Genomic DNA, 15,154 nt, shown 5'->3' with positions numbered 1-15,154 from the left:
TTCAATGTGAAGACTCATCCTCTATTTTGGCAAATTTTCTTATGTTATTTCATCCATAATTTCTTCCTCATTTTTTTCTCTGTTCTCTTTTTTGTAACTCTTATTAATCCAATCCACTGTTGGCCCTTGTGCATTGATCCTCTAGTTTTCTGTTATTTCTCTCCTGTTTTTCATTTCTTTTTTTTGTCGTTGTTCTAATTTCTGAGAGATTTTTCTTCAACTTTATCTTCTAATCCTTCCATTCAATTTTTATTTCCCCAATCACTTTTTAAATTTTCATTTTTAATTTAATGTTTTATAAACAAAATATATTTTTATATCTCAGAAGATTCTAATTAGTTTTTAAAATTAATTTACGAAGTGTTTTCTTGTATGTCTTGCATTGTCCCTGTTTCTTACAACTTCCTTCATTCTGTTTGCTTGTTTGTTTTGATCTTTCTCTTTCACTGTAGAGGCTTTCCTCAAATGTCTGGTGATTTTTGGCTATTTATATTTAAAAATAAATCACTAACCATTTCCCACTGAAAGGAGCCAAGGTTTCTTGGAGAAACGACTAATTCTAGGTCTGGGGCAGGAAATGTACAAGGTGAGCCTAGAATATCTCCTCACACCAAATAGTAAGGAAGCAAAGACCACTAGGGTCATAGTGTCATAGGCCCAGGAGCCAATTTGAAGAGGCCCCCTACTGGCGAAAGATGGGATAGTCATGAGAGATAACTGCAATGGGCTGCAACACCCACAATGTTTAAAGCCATGAGTCTGTAATAATAATAATAATAATAATAATAATAATAAAATTAAATTAACTGATCATCATTGACAGATACTTCCAAGCCAGTTCATTATTTGAAAACTGGTGAATAAAGACAGAGTATCAAATATTTATCCTGCCTTTTCTATATGACTGTATCATTGGGTAATCAAATAGGAGATGAGGAGAAGTTTCTCCTTGTAGAAGTAGTCTGGCTAATGTACTGTAACACCTAAAGAATTAATGGATCTGGGAAACAATCATCAATGGCTGCTAACATTAAAAAAAAAACAGAGAAAATCAGACACTATGTACCGCCTAAAAAAGTATACAATAACACCTCTGAAGTAATCTTGCCAGAATCTAAACTAAATAAAGTCTTTAAATCTAACAATCAATTCACAGATGATACAGGGAACAGAGGAACACATTAAATTGTACCATTTGGATTACAATCAGCAAAGTCAAGATTGTGGGAAACACTATAAGACAAATGACCAGTTTTCTTCAATAAATAAATTGCACACAGAGAGAAAAAGAAATATTGTTCTAGCCCCGTACCCCATCAGTGCGATTTCACCTTTCCTGGGGTCTCCAAATTTGGAGCCTCACCAGTTGGGTCTTTAAAGAAAGGGTCTTAAAGCGGGAGGCATAACCCTCCCAGACTTCAGACAATACTACAAAGCTACAGTAATCAAAACAACGTGGTATTGGCACAAAAACAGACAGATGGATAAGTGGAACAGAATAGAGAGCCCAGAAAAAAACCCACACCGTAGGGTCAATTAATCTTTGACAAAGGAGGCAAGAATATAAAATGGGAAAAAAGTCTCTTCAGCAAGTTGTGCTGGCGAAGTTGGACAGCTGCATGCAAATCAATGAAGTTAGAAGACACCCTTACACCATGCACAAAAATAAACTCAAAACAGCTTAAAGACTTAAACATAAGATATGACACCATAAAACTCCTAGAAGAGAGCATAGGCAAAACATTCTCTGACATAAACTGTACCAATCTTTTCTTAGGTCAGTCTCCAAAGGCAATAGAAGTAAAAACAAAAATAAACAAATGGGACCTACTCAAACTTACAAGCTTTTGCACAGCAAAGGAAGCCACAAACAAAATGAAAAGACAACCTACGGACTGGGAGAAAATATTTGCAAATGATGCGACCAATGAGGGCTTAATTTCCAAGATATACAAACAGCTCATGCAACTCAACAACAACAAAAACCAAACAACCCAATCGAAAAATGGGCAGAAGACCTAAATAGACATTTCTCCAAAGAAGACATACAGATGGCCAATAGGCACATCAAAAGATGCTCAGCATTGCTAATTATTAGAGAAATGCAGATCAAAACTACAACAAGGTACCAGCTCACACCTGTCAGAATGGCCATCATTAAAAAGTTTATAAATAACAAACACTGGAGAGGGTGTGGAGAACAGGGAACACTCTTACACTGTTGGTGGGAATGTAAACTGGTGCAGCAGCTATGGAAAACGTATGGAGGTTCCTCAAAAAACTAAAACTAGAGTTGCCATATGATCCAGCAATTCCACTCCTGGGCATATACCCAGACAAAAGTATAATTCAAGAAGATACATGCACCCCTATGTTCACAGCAGCACTATTTACAATAGCCAAGACATGGAAACAACCTAAATGTCCATCAACAGATGAATGAATAAAGAAGATGTGGTATATATAGACAATGGAACGTTACTCAGCCATCAAAAAGAATGAAATAATGCCATTTGCAGCAACATGGATGAACCTAGAGATTAGCATAATGAGCAAAGTAAGTCAGAAAGAGAAAGACAAATACCATATGATATCACTTATATGTAGAATCTAGAATATGGCACAAATGAACATATCTACAATACAGAAAGGCTCACAGACGTAGAGAATAGAGTTGTGGTTGCCAAGGGGCGGGGAGGTGAGGGAAGGAATGGAAGTTTGGGATTAGCAGAGGCAAACTATTATATACAGGATGGATAAACAACAAGGTCCTACTGTATAGCACAGGGAACTATATTCAATATCCTGTGACAAAACAAAATGGAAAAGAATATGAAAAAGTATATATATATGTATAACTGAGTCACTTTGCTGCACAGAAGAAATTAGCACAACTTTGCAAATCAACTACATTTCAATAAAATTTTTTTTAATGAAAAAAAAGGGTCTTAATCTCCCTTTATTGGGGGAGGGGTAAATGGAGGAAGGGATTACTGTGTGGGATGGGACAGGAGATCTGGGTTCTGACCTCTCAATTTAGATAATTTCAACCATTTCCCCCTTTTAGCCTTGTACCTCATCCTCACATTCCACAATATCCAACACCCCAATTTCTGAGGCCTTCTGGGGAATCATCACGCTTCTCTGCCATATATCCCTCTGTAAACCGTTCTGCTCTACTAAATTGGTTATGATTTGCTCCATCCATTTTCCACCTTCCCAGAATACATTAATCTCTTCTCTACTGACATCTCTTTTGTTCTCTCTGTCATTGCAGATCTGTACCTTCTAAAATTTCTCACTGTCCTTTTAGTGAATTTTGTGAAGGAGTGGAGATAAGATGTGTACGATCAATCAGCCATGCAGAATGCCTTAAAGTAGGACTGTCCCAGAAATTCCAGGATGGCAATCTCTAGTAAAGAGAAACTGCGTGGTTTTCTGGTATGGGGAAAGCAGTTGAGACAGCCAGGAACTGGATAATCTCCTTATAGACTCAGCAATTCCCCTGGACACCAGAGACAATGGCTGAACGTTAAAACAGCTGAGCATTAAGTCCACCACTCATCAGAGTTTAGATTTCAAAAAACTATGGTGCTGCCAGCTTAGTTTGGACAATGTGGAGACAACTAGAAGAGAGCTCAGGATCAGCCTCACCATCTGCCCAGGCGCAAACAAAGCCCCATGTGCATCCTGATGCGAATGTGCAGAACAGTCCCCATGTCTGCACATGCAAGACATGTGGCAGCCCAAGATCATAAATCCATCGCAATTAGGCCTCCAGCCACGTCATCCTCTGGAACTGCTCTGGCACAGGTGGCTCATGAGCTCCTGATTGACAAATCCAAGTAAGCTTATCATTCAGCAGCCCCCTGACACTGTCGACCACTCGCCACCTTTTCTTTCCCACAACCAGTTTATTAAGTTACAGTGACAAATAACAATCACTGGTGAGCTGATTTGGTTTCCCCTCCCCTTCTGCAAGCATGGGCGTGTGCGCGCGCGCGCGCGCGCACTCACACACACACACACACACACACACACACACACACGCAGGCACGCACGCACTCTGCCCCCTCTGCCACTACCTGCATCTCTCCTCCCTTGTTGCTTAGAGACTTGAGAAGGAAGCTGGGTTTTTCTATTTTCCTTAAGGAAGAGTAGTTTACACAAATTGTTTAACAGGGGTTAGGTACTTAGAAGTCCTTTTAATGGACACTGGTTTGCATAAACTGTTTGCATTTAGATTTTTCTTTAAGGGATGTTAATTATTTAAACTATCAATAAAGCACTGAGGTTTAAGTTTGGCTAAATCATACCCTGGGGCCATGTCGGAGGATCTGTTGGCTGTAATGGAGAGTTATAACTGCATGTGTGCCCCAGGCAGGATGGAGACTAAAGGAAGTTGGGCTGGGGAATGGGGAGGCCTTGACCCTGTCTCCTCTTTTCAGCAAAGGGGTGCAGCTCATTTTTAGCACTTAGTTGCTGTGAGTCAATTGTGATAGCAGATGCTGTGGACTGAAAGCTGATAAACAGGAACCCAAAGCCCCAGACAGGGCAATGGAGGAGCGCTCAATGAAGTCCAGCTTTCATGGTCAAAAGGCAGGGCTTTCTCATCAGAGGACAAACCAGGAGACCAGAGGCTGAGGTAGGCCTCCTGCCTGGTCGAGGGGATGCTGGACAGCCTGCTCTAACTTCTCTCTCGTTCCCTTCTCTTTGTGGCTAGGTGGTTCCCCCTATGGTGGGGAGGTGGGGATGTGACCATGAATTGTATTTATTTATCTCCTTAGTTCTGTTACAAAGAACCCAATCTGAACTCCTGGAGTCAGGCCCTAAGAGACACCCTGGGAAGGTGGTAAAACCAATTCCTGGTGCAGTTGTGGCTGGTCTGCAGAAAAGCCTTCAGAAAAGCCCCAGAGGCCCAGCCCCTGCCTCAATCATGAGTGATAGGGCTGGCAGAAGGTACCTTCCCATGGCTGAGACCAGATCCACATGGAGCAGAATGAACCAAAAGCCAGGCCTCAGCATCAAGCCGGAGGGTCCTAACATCTGGTAAGGTACGGGACCCAGGACCTGCAGGTCAACTGTCAAGGACACCTGGGGAAGCCAAACCAGTTGGGCAGCATCTACAAAAAAGGCCTTAACATCCTAGAGCAGTGGTTCCTATATCTGGCTGCACAAAGGAATCACCTGGGAGCCTTTAAAAATCCCAGTGCCCGGCTGTACCCTAGAACAGAACCTCTGAGGCATCAGTGCTTTTTAAAGCTCCTCTGGTGATTCTAGTGGGCAACCAAGGGAGAACCAGTGTCTAGAGTCAGGCTAGCTCCAGTCCCATCCTGATTTATGCTACCCAGCTCTGCAAGCCAGAAACCTAGATGGCACCACTGTAGTCCAAGCCTTCGCTAAGCCCTCCAGAGCTGCCACCTTCCCAACTCTAGGGGTCACCTTCACACAGAAGACAATGTGCCTGGTGCTCTGTGGAGCCGTGCGATGCTGGGACGCTGTATGATTCTGCCACCGGAAGATCATTTCCTTTCTTCTCTCCATCCCCACTCTGCTGCCTTAATTCAATTCTCCCCATCAATCACCTGGGTTATTGCCGTTTCTCCCAACCAGTTCCTCTGCTGATCCATTCTCTGCATTGGGCTAGGTGATCTGAACACCAGATCTGTTCACGCCACTTGTCGGCTTATACCTCTTTGCCTTCAAAATAAAATATGGACCCCTCTGCTCAGCCGTGAAGACCCTCTGTGATGTAGCCTCTCTCTCTTCCTGGGCCTCACCTCCTGCCTTTATCCCACTCCCACCCCATGATCCTGCCACACTGCCCCCCTCGGTGCTCCATGCTATTTCCCACCTTGTCGCCTCCTTAGCTGCCTGGCCAAACCCCATCCCTCAAACTGCAGCCCAAGGGCAGCTCTCTGGGAAGACTTTTCAGACCCTGCGGAGCCTGGGGGTTCCTCATGCCTCTGGGCACCTGGCACCTGGCATGCACCCCTTCTTACATGCTTCCCACAGCGCTGCCATTATTTCTGTGCATCTGTCTCTCTTTCCCCACTTTGGCCACTTTACTGTTCCCAGTAGACTTTCATTTGCAGACCATGGGAACTTAATAAAAAGCCAACTGCCTCCTGAGCATAAGGCAGGACCCTCGGATCCACTTCCTCCCACCCACTTTGGACCATCTCTGCACTGGCTGCCCCCAGGCCCTGACCTGCAGGGTTTGGCATCTTGGCTTCATTTCCCATGGAAGTCACTTGGAAACTAGGCTCTGGCTGGGCTGCTTGTGACTGACCAAGCTGGCAGGACATGGGATGCTGCCTCTGGGAATTTACTCCACCTTGCTCCAGCCCAGGCCCCAGGAACATGTCCCGTCCAGGAAAGGGAATCATTTATGATCTCTTATGTGCTTGCTCCTTCAGGCAAGGGACAGAGCCTGATTCACCTTTGGATCTCAAATGCCTAGTACCATGCCTGGGACTGGACCCAGCATTTAGTAGGTATTCCATAAATGTTTGTTAATGTTTATTAATGTTTATTAAAAATGGATGAATGGAATTTCTTTTCAATTTCCCCTAGTTCTTCCTGGCTCCTCCTTTCGGATGGTCATACCTTTTCTGCTCCCTGTGGAGCACCTCCTCTGTGGCAACCAGCTGCAATGGCTCCTGGGGTCTAGAGCCAGGTGCAGCTAGAAGAAACTAGACCAGAGTGTCACACTAGCTCACCAAGGAGGTCTCCCCTTCCCCAACTGCCCTTTGTTGTGAAACACTACACCAAATAGCCCAGGCCCTGACTAACTACTTGTACCATTCTCTAATTAGGTTCTGTGTATCACTCATCATCTTTTCCTGGCTGTGCTGTGAGAGAGGCCAGAGACTCTGCTTGTCTTATAGCCCCTCCTCCCCCAGCTCACTTTTGATACACAGCAAGTGCTCAAGCAACACTTGATCACTGGAGACCAGCAAGCCTCCCCTGGACACAGGAACTGAGGCCCTCCCCTCATTGACAAAGAGATGGCCTTCCTTTCTCTAGAATGTCCAGCCTCTGCAGAGATGATATGGCATCTGTTTCTCAATCTGGGATAAACGTTCTGGATCAAGGAGTCCCATCAAAGTGCCTCCCAAAGCACTTAGGGAATTATGCTGGGGGAGTCCTTCTTGGCAGCAGATAACAAATCAATCGCAGCTCAGTGAAAATGCTGAGCTACAGTGGGATCACTCAGGCCAGGCTAAGAAAGGAACCAGGGACACCCTTTCCCTCGAGGCCCAAACCCAGAGACCCTCCTGTGGATTTAGCAGCTGGACTCAGCATGACCAGCCGTTTCAGTTTGCCCAGTACTGTACTGGTTCTAGTGAAAGTCCTGCATCCTGGGACCCCTCAGTCCAGGCAAACAGGAGCACCTAGCTCCTCTCCTCACAGCGCAGGAGCCCTGAGTGTGCCCCCATGTTCCTGTGGCCGCGCCCCCACTTCCAAATATCTTCCCAGCCATTACCCCGACCGCCGGTGTGAGCCCACAGCCAGTGAAAAGAACACAGGGCTCCTGTTTTCAACCTTGGGGGTTCAATTCTGAATCTCGCTCCTTGTGCTGCCCTGGCCCCAGCCCCCAAATACCAGGGAAATTACAGGGAAGGGAAGCAAATGTACCTGAAGGAGGGAGACATTGGCAAGGCTGAGTCTGAAGAGGTAGTTCCTGTGAAAACAGAAACAGAGACGGTAAGTCAGGCCGGTTCTGCAGGTAGGTCTCCAGGAACAGCTTCGTGGCTCCTGCCTCGTGGGGTGCCAGGACTGGGTGCCGACTGCAGACGGCTGCCAGTGGGCCGACCCCAGGGAGAGCTCCACCTCCGTGTGCTCATTTAATCTGCACTGCCACGCCGGGAGTAGAGAGAAAACTCCATTTTACAGACGAGGAAACAGTTTGGGTAAATGGCCCAAATCATAGAGAAATAAGTGCAGGAGGTGGGATTGAAACCCAGACGCATCTGCCCCCAAAGCCCACGCTGTCTCTGTTCCCTGCCATCCCAGCAGGCCCAGGGCAGAGCTTCCTACACCCCTTTCCCAACCATGGAAACTGTTTCTGTTCAACATAAAGCCTCATGGAGCTCTTGTGAGGACCCAGGCAGGTCATCTTCTTCCTTCCCTCGACTACCTCCCTGACCCACTTCCCCTCCTCAGACAGGCCAGCCATCTGTCCTGGCTCCACGGCCTGGGCCCCTGGAGTCCTGTCTGCTTCCTCATCTCCCGCAGTCCCTCCTGCGGTCAGTGACTCTGGATCTGACCTTTCCACGGCCACCTCCCTGGACCAGCCTGTCTCCTCTTGCCCAAACTGCCCCTCTGCCACCTCGTGGCTCCTCTCTTCCACATCGCCACCTGCACGGGGCTGCCAGATTCACCCTCCTCAAACGCTGCTTTCATCATACCAGCCTGCTGCTCGAAAACCTTAAATAAGGAAACTCATATCCACACGAAAACCTGCACACGGATGTTTATAACAGCTTTACTCATAATTGCCAGAACTTGGAAGCAACCAAAATGTCCTTCAGTAGTTGCGTGGATAAACTGTGGTGCATCCAGACAATGGAATATTATTCAGTGTTAAAAAGAAATGAGCTATGAAGCCATGGAAAGACGTAGGGGAAGCTTAAATACATATTACTAAGTGAAAAAAGCCAATTTGGAAAGGTTATATGCTGTATGATTTCATTATATGATATTCTGGAAAAGGCAGAACTATGGAGACATTAAAACGATCAGCGGTTGCCAGGGGGTGGGGTGGCGGCGGGGATGAACAGGCAGAGTACAGGGGATTTTTAGGGCAGTGAAACTACTAGGTGTGACACCCTAACGATGAATACATGATATTATACATTTGTCCAGACCCACAGAATGTACACCACCAAGAGGGAACCTTAAGGTAAACTCTGGGCTCTGGGTGATGATGATGTGTCAGTGTAGGTTCATCAATTGTAACAAATGCACCTGCGGTGGAGGCTGCTGGTGGTGAGGGAAGCTGGGCCTGTGTGGGGCGGGGGTGCCTATGGGAACTCTCTGTACCTTCCTGTCAAGTTTGCTGCCAACCTAAAACTGCTCTAAAAAAATAAAGTCTTAATTAAAAAAAAAAAAACCTTAAATAATAGTAATGATGATACCATCACTACTATGACTATCGCCCACTTACTGAGCGCTCATGGGGTCAGGCGCTGCTGAAACTGCTTTGCACAGACTCTGGAGCCACAAGGCACTATGCGTGGACTCGGAGGGTGGCAGGACCCCCGGGTCAGAGAGCCACATGAAAGTGGTTGCAGGTTCAGAGTAGCCGCTGTGGCAGAGGCAGGGAGAATTCCAGCTCAGCCACTTGCTGGGGGCCTTCTGAGGGGCTCAGTATCCGCATCTGTAAAATGGAGAAACTAATGCCTGTCATTCTTATTTCATAGGGCCGTGGAGACAGAGGAATGGTGTGACGCATGTTGAAAGGCTTTATTAATGTCAAACAGATGTAAAGTTTGGGTTTTCCCTAAGAATTTTCTTTCCTTCTTACATCTTCTTCTGGCCATTCCTCTTGGTTCCTGAAGTTTTCAGGAATGATCGCTTTAGAGAGTTCTGGCCCACCTTAGCTGTGCTGAGAAATGAGGGGAAAGGTTGTAGAGTGGGCCAGAAAGAGAGGGAGAGGCCCTGCTGAGTGAATCCAGGGGCCTGAAGGAGACACCTCTGGCTCTGGGTCCAGGACCCACTCGGCTGCTCTTCTGTCCTGGTGGGCCTCACTAGGGGACCTTGGCTCCAGGCCTCTGAGGTCCCTCCCCAGGCCCCTCCTCTGCCCCCACCCTCCCAGCCTGGGGACGGATGGGCTCCAGCTTAAGGCTCTGCCCCAGCTGTCTGCTCAGGTAACACAGGCATCTGCTCACAGCTTTAAAAAATTAGGGGAAACATTGCATCACTTTATTCATTTTTATCTCAACAAAAATCATTCATCACAACATCGAAGTCTGCTTCCCTGGGAGATAAGAACAGAGAGAAATCTCTGAAGCTTGACCCATCCTAAACCCCTTACGCAACAAGGCGGGGTATAAATGAATAAAAAATTTCCCTAGCCTGAATTCCAGAGGCCCAGGGGTCACAGAGAAGGGGGAAAATGTCAGGGAGAAGAGAAGGAGGAAGGAAAGAAGCTCCAAGAGAAAGGGGGAGGAGGAAGAGGCTGAGGACCCACTTCATTTGCTGTAAGGGCTGCAAGCGACCCGGTCCAGGTTTTCCCCCGGTTCTCTGTGGGCATAGCCAGGCTCAAGGACCCAGGCAAAGGGATGCCGCCCCTCACCCGCATGTGGCGGAGGAAGAGGATCAGGAAGAGCAGTGTGAGCACAGGCAGGTGACTCAACCCTCCTGCGTTTCAGTTTCCTGGTCCATACAATGGGGATAGTCATAGAACCTACTGCCTGGGGTTACCGTGACGATGACATGACTTATTACATGCCTGATTTACTACACGTTTTAGACGTTTTACTACACATTTGGTACATAAAATAGTGCCTGGCACATGGCAGGTGCAGAATGAATGGCAGCTTTCAAAATGCTTCCACAAGGTTCAGAGAGCAAAGGCACCAGGATTTTTAATATTGATTGATTGATTGATTGATTGATTGATTGATTGATTCTCTAGTTGATTTACAATATTACAGTAGTTTCAGGTGTACAACATAGTGATTCAGTATTTTTATAGCTTATACTCCATTTAAAGTTATTATAAAATATTGGCTTTATTTCCCCGTGCTGTACAGTTTATTCTTGTGGCCTCTTTTTTCTATACACAGTAGTTTCTCTTAATCACCTACTCCTATCTCGCCCCCCTCCTTTCCTCTCCCCACTGGTAACCACTAGTTTGTTCTCTACATCTGTGAGTCCGTTTCTGTTTTGCTATATTAATTCATTTGTTTTATTTTTTAGATTCCACGTATAAATGATAACATTTGGTGTTCGTCTTTCTCTGTCTTACTTATTTCAAAGGCATCAGGATTCTAAAAACTACATATGTAAAGCTGGTGGACACTGAATCAGGTGGAAGGATGGCATTAATGTCAGCTTCCTGACTGCAGTGTTGTATTATGGTTATGCAAGATGTTACCACTGTTGGGGGGGAACGGGGTGAAGGATATAAGGATGCGATCTCTGTATTATTTCTTACATCTGCATGTAAATCTACCATTATCTCAACATAAAAAGTAAAACAATGATTCTCTTTGCTGGGAAAATAAGGTCCACACTCTTGTATACTTGCATATGTAGAGATTACTTTGGAGAGGACATGCAAACTCACCACAGGGCATGCCTCCAGTGAGGGGTCCTGCTTGGTGTATAGCGAGCTGGCCCTACTTTTCACTTTTGTACCTTCTGAATGTTATACCATAACACATATCACTGATGCAAAATAATAAGTTAATTTCAAAATTAAAAAAATAAAATGCATTCCGCCGCAGCTTCTTAATAGCCCTGTGATGTTGGCAGCGTCACATAACCCGGACTTTACAGATGAGGAAACTGAGGCTCACAGGTCAAGACCACCCAGAACAAGAATGCAGCTCATCTGGTCCAGAGCTCTGTCCTCGGCTTGCCTCCTTTTCACGTGGCAAATGAAGGGGTGGGGCCACTCAGGAAAGCCCAGAAGTCAAGGATGGTCAGCTACACAGTGGAGCCTGGAGGCGTCCAACCCAGTGGCCATCCTCCCTCACCCCAGACCTGCTGAATCAGAACCCCTGGGGCGGAGAGCTTCTGAAAAACACCAGTGCAGTTGGAGGTGGTAACGTGGGTTGGCAGAAAAAACTCTAGCCCTGAGGTTAGGGGACCTGGGTTCTCGTCCCCAGATTCTGTTGTCATCTTGCTACGTGGTCTTGGGAAGGTCACCCTCCCCACCCCAGCCTCTGCTTCCTCATGTTTAAATCGAGGACAGTTGGATTAGGCCAGTGACTCTGAAACTCCAGTGTGCATCAGCCTTACCTGGGGCGCTTGTTAAAACACAGGTTGCTGGGCCCCACCCCCAGAGTTTCTGACTCATCAGGTCTGGGGTAGGGCCCAAGAATTTGATTTCCAACGAGTTTCCCAATGCTACCGATGCTGCTGTTCCCACTGGAACAGACCATCTCTAAGCTCCCTTCCCTACCAGAGCTGACGGTCTATGATTTTGTGAGGATTCTCTCCTCCTACTCCACTCTGTAAAGTCTCTACAAGTCCTCCCTAGAGTGTATTATCCCTTGAATACCAGACCTGGGCAGTGGGGCTAACTGATATCAGGCAACAGGGAGGTGAGGTCCTTCATAAAAGAAGCACATGGCCTGTGTCCCATGTCCCAGGTGCAGGCAGCCAGCCGGCCAGCAGGGGGCTCCTGGGCACCTTCTCTGCATGGAGCTCCAGGGAGGACACCAGCTAGGTAGGTCCTGGCAGGATGGCAGGGACAGGGGCTAGGAGGTTGCTAGCGGGCATTCCTGCCCTTAATAACTGCCAGACACTGAGGAATGTGGCTTGCTGAGATCTGGAGGTCACTTCCTTCCCACCTCCCCCCACCCACCCATCCACTGCTTCCTTTTCTGGGGGACTGACATTCAGACACAGAGAGGGCCTGGTAGGGTGGAACAGGAGCCCAGGGTGAGGGTCTGCCCACAGAGGGTCATCCCAAATAATATTCCCTCCACTCAATTCGCTTAGAATTGATCCCCCAGTCCTGGCCCCAACCCTCCTGTACCTCATTACCTGGCTCCCACGATGAGCTGGTTTCTGGAAGGATCCAGAGCGAGCTGGGAGAAATCTTGGGCTCCAGGGTAGGTGAAGTTAGAGACCCATGGCTTCAGATCTGGGGGAGGGAGAAGCAGTCATTCGGTTACTGTTGGCCCAGGGGCTCCCAGCTGCACCAGCATCGGACCCAAGAATGGAAGGCCTGCAGTGAGGCAGGGGCACCCCTCCGGAGACCTGGGTTCTACCTGCCCACCTCTGTGAGCAGCCGGCTGGGGGACAGGGAGTGGGGGTGGTGTCACTGCTCCTGCTTTGTTCCCTAGCTCAGAGAAGGGCTCCACCCACCCCCTAGCTGCGCAAAGCGACACCTGTAATCATCCTTGACCCCCCGAGACCCTCACCAGCCACACCAAACACACTGGCAAATCCTGTCCGTTCTCTGAAATCCATCCATCTCGCCCTCCGCACCCTACCCCCCAGCCAAGCCACCATCATCTCTTGCCTGGACTGGTGCCAACGGCATCCTAACTGGCGTGGCTTCCACTCTTGCCCCTCCAGCCCATTTCCCACACAGCAACAAAGTGATCTCTCTAAAATGCAAAGCTGGTTATGTCACTCTCTAGCTTAGAACTCTTTAATAGCTCCCAGTTTCCTCCAGGAAAAGTCCCAACTCCTTTGGGTTCTGGCCCCACTGTCCTCCCAAGTAGAATGAATGCCTGGCACGTTAGTGATCTAGTGATCCACTGAAAGAACGATGCTTCTGCTTATACATTCCCCCTTACACCCTCCACTCCAGCCACACTCAACCAGAACACAGTGCACATCTCCAGATCTATCCTGCAGGAGCCTGCAAACCTTTGCAATTCTATTCGTCCTCAATGGAACAGTTCCTGTTTGTCCCCGTCCCCACCCCACCTCCTCCAAGAAGCCTTCCCTGACTCCCCCACACAAGGTGACCGGCTCCTATAGACCTCTTCTTGACTGCCATCAAAGCTCCTATCTCACTGGGTGTCTAATCTGGTAGTTTGCCCTGGGGGACAGGGAAAATCTTGCTTCTGGGAGCTCTAGCCTCCGCCCAGCACCTGCACCTGGAAGTATTTGAATGAATGTATGAATAATCGTCAACTCCCTTTTGTACAAGAAACCTCAGGTTTTCAGACAAGACTCCACAGAGGTGGAAGAAATGGAGGGTGGGTGGGCAGTGCCCATCTCTGTCTCCAAGAAGGATCTTCCCAGCCAAGGCCAAAGTCTTTCATGGGGACCAGGTGGGCAGAGGAGACCTCGAAGCCCTCTGGATGGATGGGGCAGTGGTCTGGAGAGGGTACACCTGGGGAACAGTGCCCAGCTGACTTTCCCTCCAAATGGAGAACCACTTCCCCCATCTTGGCTCACAGCCCCTTAACAGCTCTCCTTCAGCCCCTTCCTCATGGATGTGAGGGAACTGACCAGTAAAGAGAGAAAGCTGTGGGGCAGAGGAACTTCCACGCCGATAGGGTAAAGATGAGGGGAATGTGAGGAGGCCCTGAGATTTCTTCCTCACAGTGTATTAGTAACTGGCTCCCAGAAGGCTCAGAGTAGTGTGTGTCTCTGTGTGTGTGTGTGTGTGTGTGTGTGTGTGTGTGTGTGTGTGTAATCCAAGGGAAATAAATCAGTGCTCATTATCCCTCCACTACAGAGTAAAAGCAGCCCTTCATTTCTGCATGGCAGGCAAACACTTAATCGCTCCCTGGAGAACTGAAGGTTTTGCGAGTTGGATGTTTTTCAGAAAACTGTGATATGCACGATTAAAAAAAAGAAGAAAGAAAAACTGCAGCAAGATGAAGCAAATCCTTCGTGTCTGCCTCTGCCCTCAGCAGGTGACTATAGGTTGGCAAGAACCACCACGAAGTTGCAATGGCATTTGGGTGATCACAGCATAAGGAGTGGATCTGGAGTCGGGTAGGCCGGGTTTTTAGCTGACCTCAGGGCCGCTCTCAGAAATCCTGATAGGATATCATGGTACATTAGAGACTAAGCCAAGGGTCCTCCTTCTCCAGGAAGCCTTCCTGGATTATAACCTCTCCATCCTGATCTTATTTTGTTCCATATTCTCTCCACCCTTCGTGTTCCATTCACATTGCACGTTTTGGTCACTCTGAATGTGCTCATCTGTCTTCCGGGTGTGTGTGTGTGTGTGTGTGAGAGGGGTTGCCATCCCCAGCATACTGGGTGCTCTCCAATAGTAGCAGCCGGCTTGCACTTTAATCCCCTTCTTCCCTTCTGACAGGGGTATTCCAGATGTGGGCAGCTGAACAGGGGAAGACGTGGCATGACTGGTCTGCGGCACACCAGGAGAAACTCCATCTGGAGATGGCTCAGCTCAGCCTTCATTCCAGCCCTTTCTTGGGGTGAAGGGAGAGGAAGAGGAAACAGGGCAGGAGCCAGGATGACAGTGGGAGGTGGGGGTGGA

At 47.7% G+C, this 15,154-nt stretch overlaps 1 protein-coding gene across 4 annotated transcripts in view; it reads right to left on the bottom strand.

The window, feature by feature from the left end:
• The window catches only part of SEMA5B (semaphorin 5B), a 121,610-nt gene that overhangs the window by 22,247 nt on the left and 84,209 nt on the right, over nucleotides 1-15,154 (bottom strand). For 3 of the 4 annotated variants that reach the window (XM_082459481.1, XM_082459480.1, XM_082459482.1), the window contains exons 3-4: nucleotides 12,727-12,826; nucleotides 7,642-7,687 (exon numbers count right to left, since the gene is read on the bottom strand). In XM_082459481.1, coding sequence (XP_082315607.1) covers nucleotides 7,642-7,687; nucleotides 12,727-12,826 — 146 coding nt within the window. Of the gene's footprint in view, nucleotides 1-7,641; nucleotides 7,688-12,718; nucleotides 12,827-15,154 lie in introns of those variants that run through there. The other variant, XM_082459483.1, reaches the window with a different exon arrangement.

Source organism: Balaenoptera physalus (genome assembly GCF_965194825.1).
Source record: "Balaenoptera physalus genome assembly, chromosome: 4".
Taxonomy (NCBI): Eukaryota; Metazoa; Chordata; class Mammalia; order Artiodactyla; family Balaenopteridae; genus Balaenoptera; species Balaenoptera physalus.
This window is presented reverse-complemented; position numbering and strand designations above follow the sequence as displayed.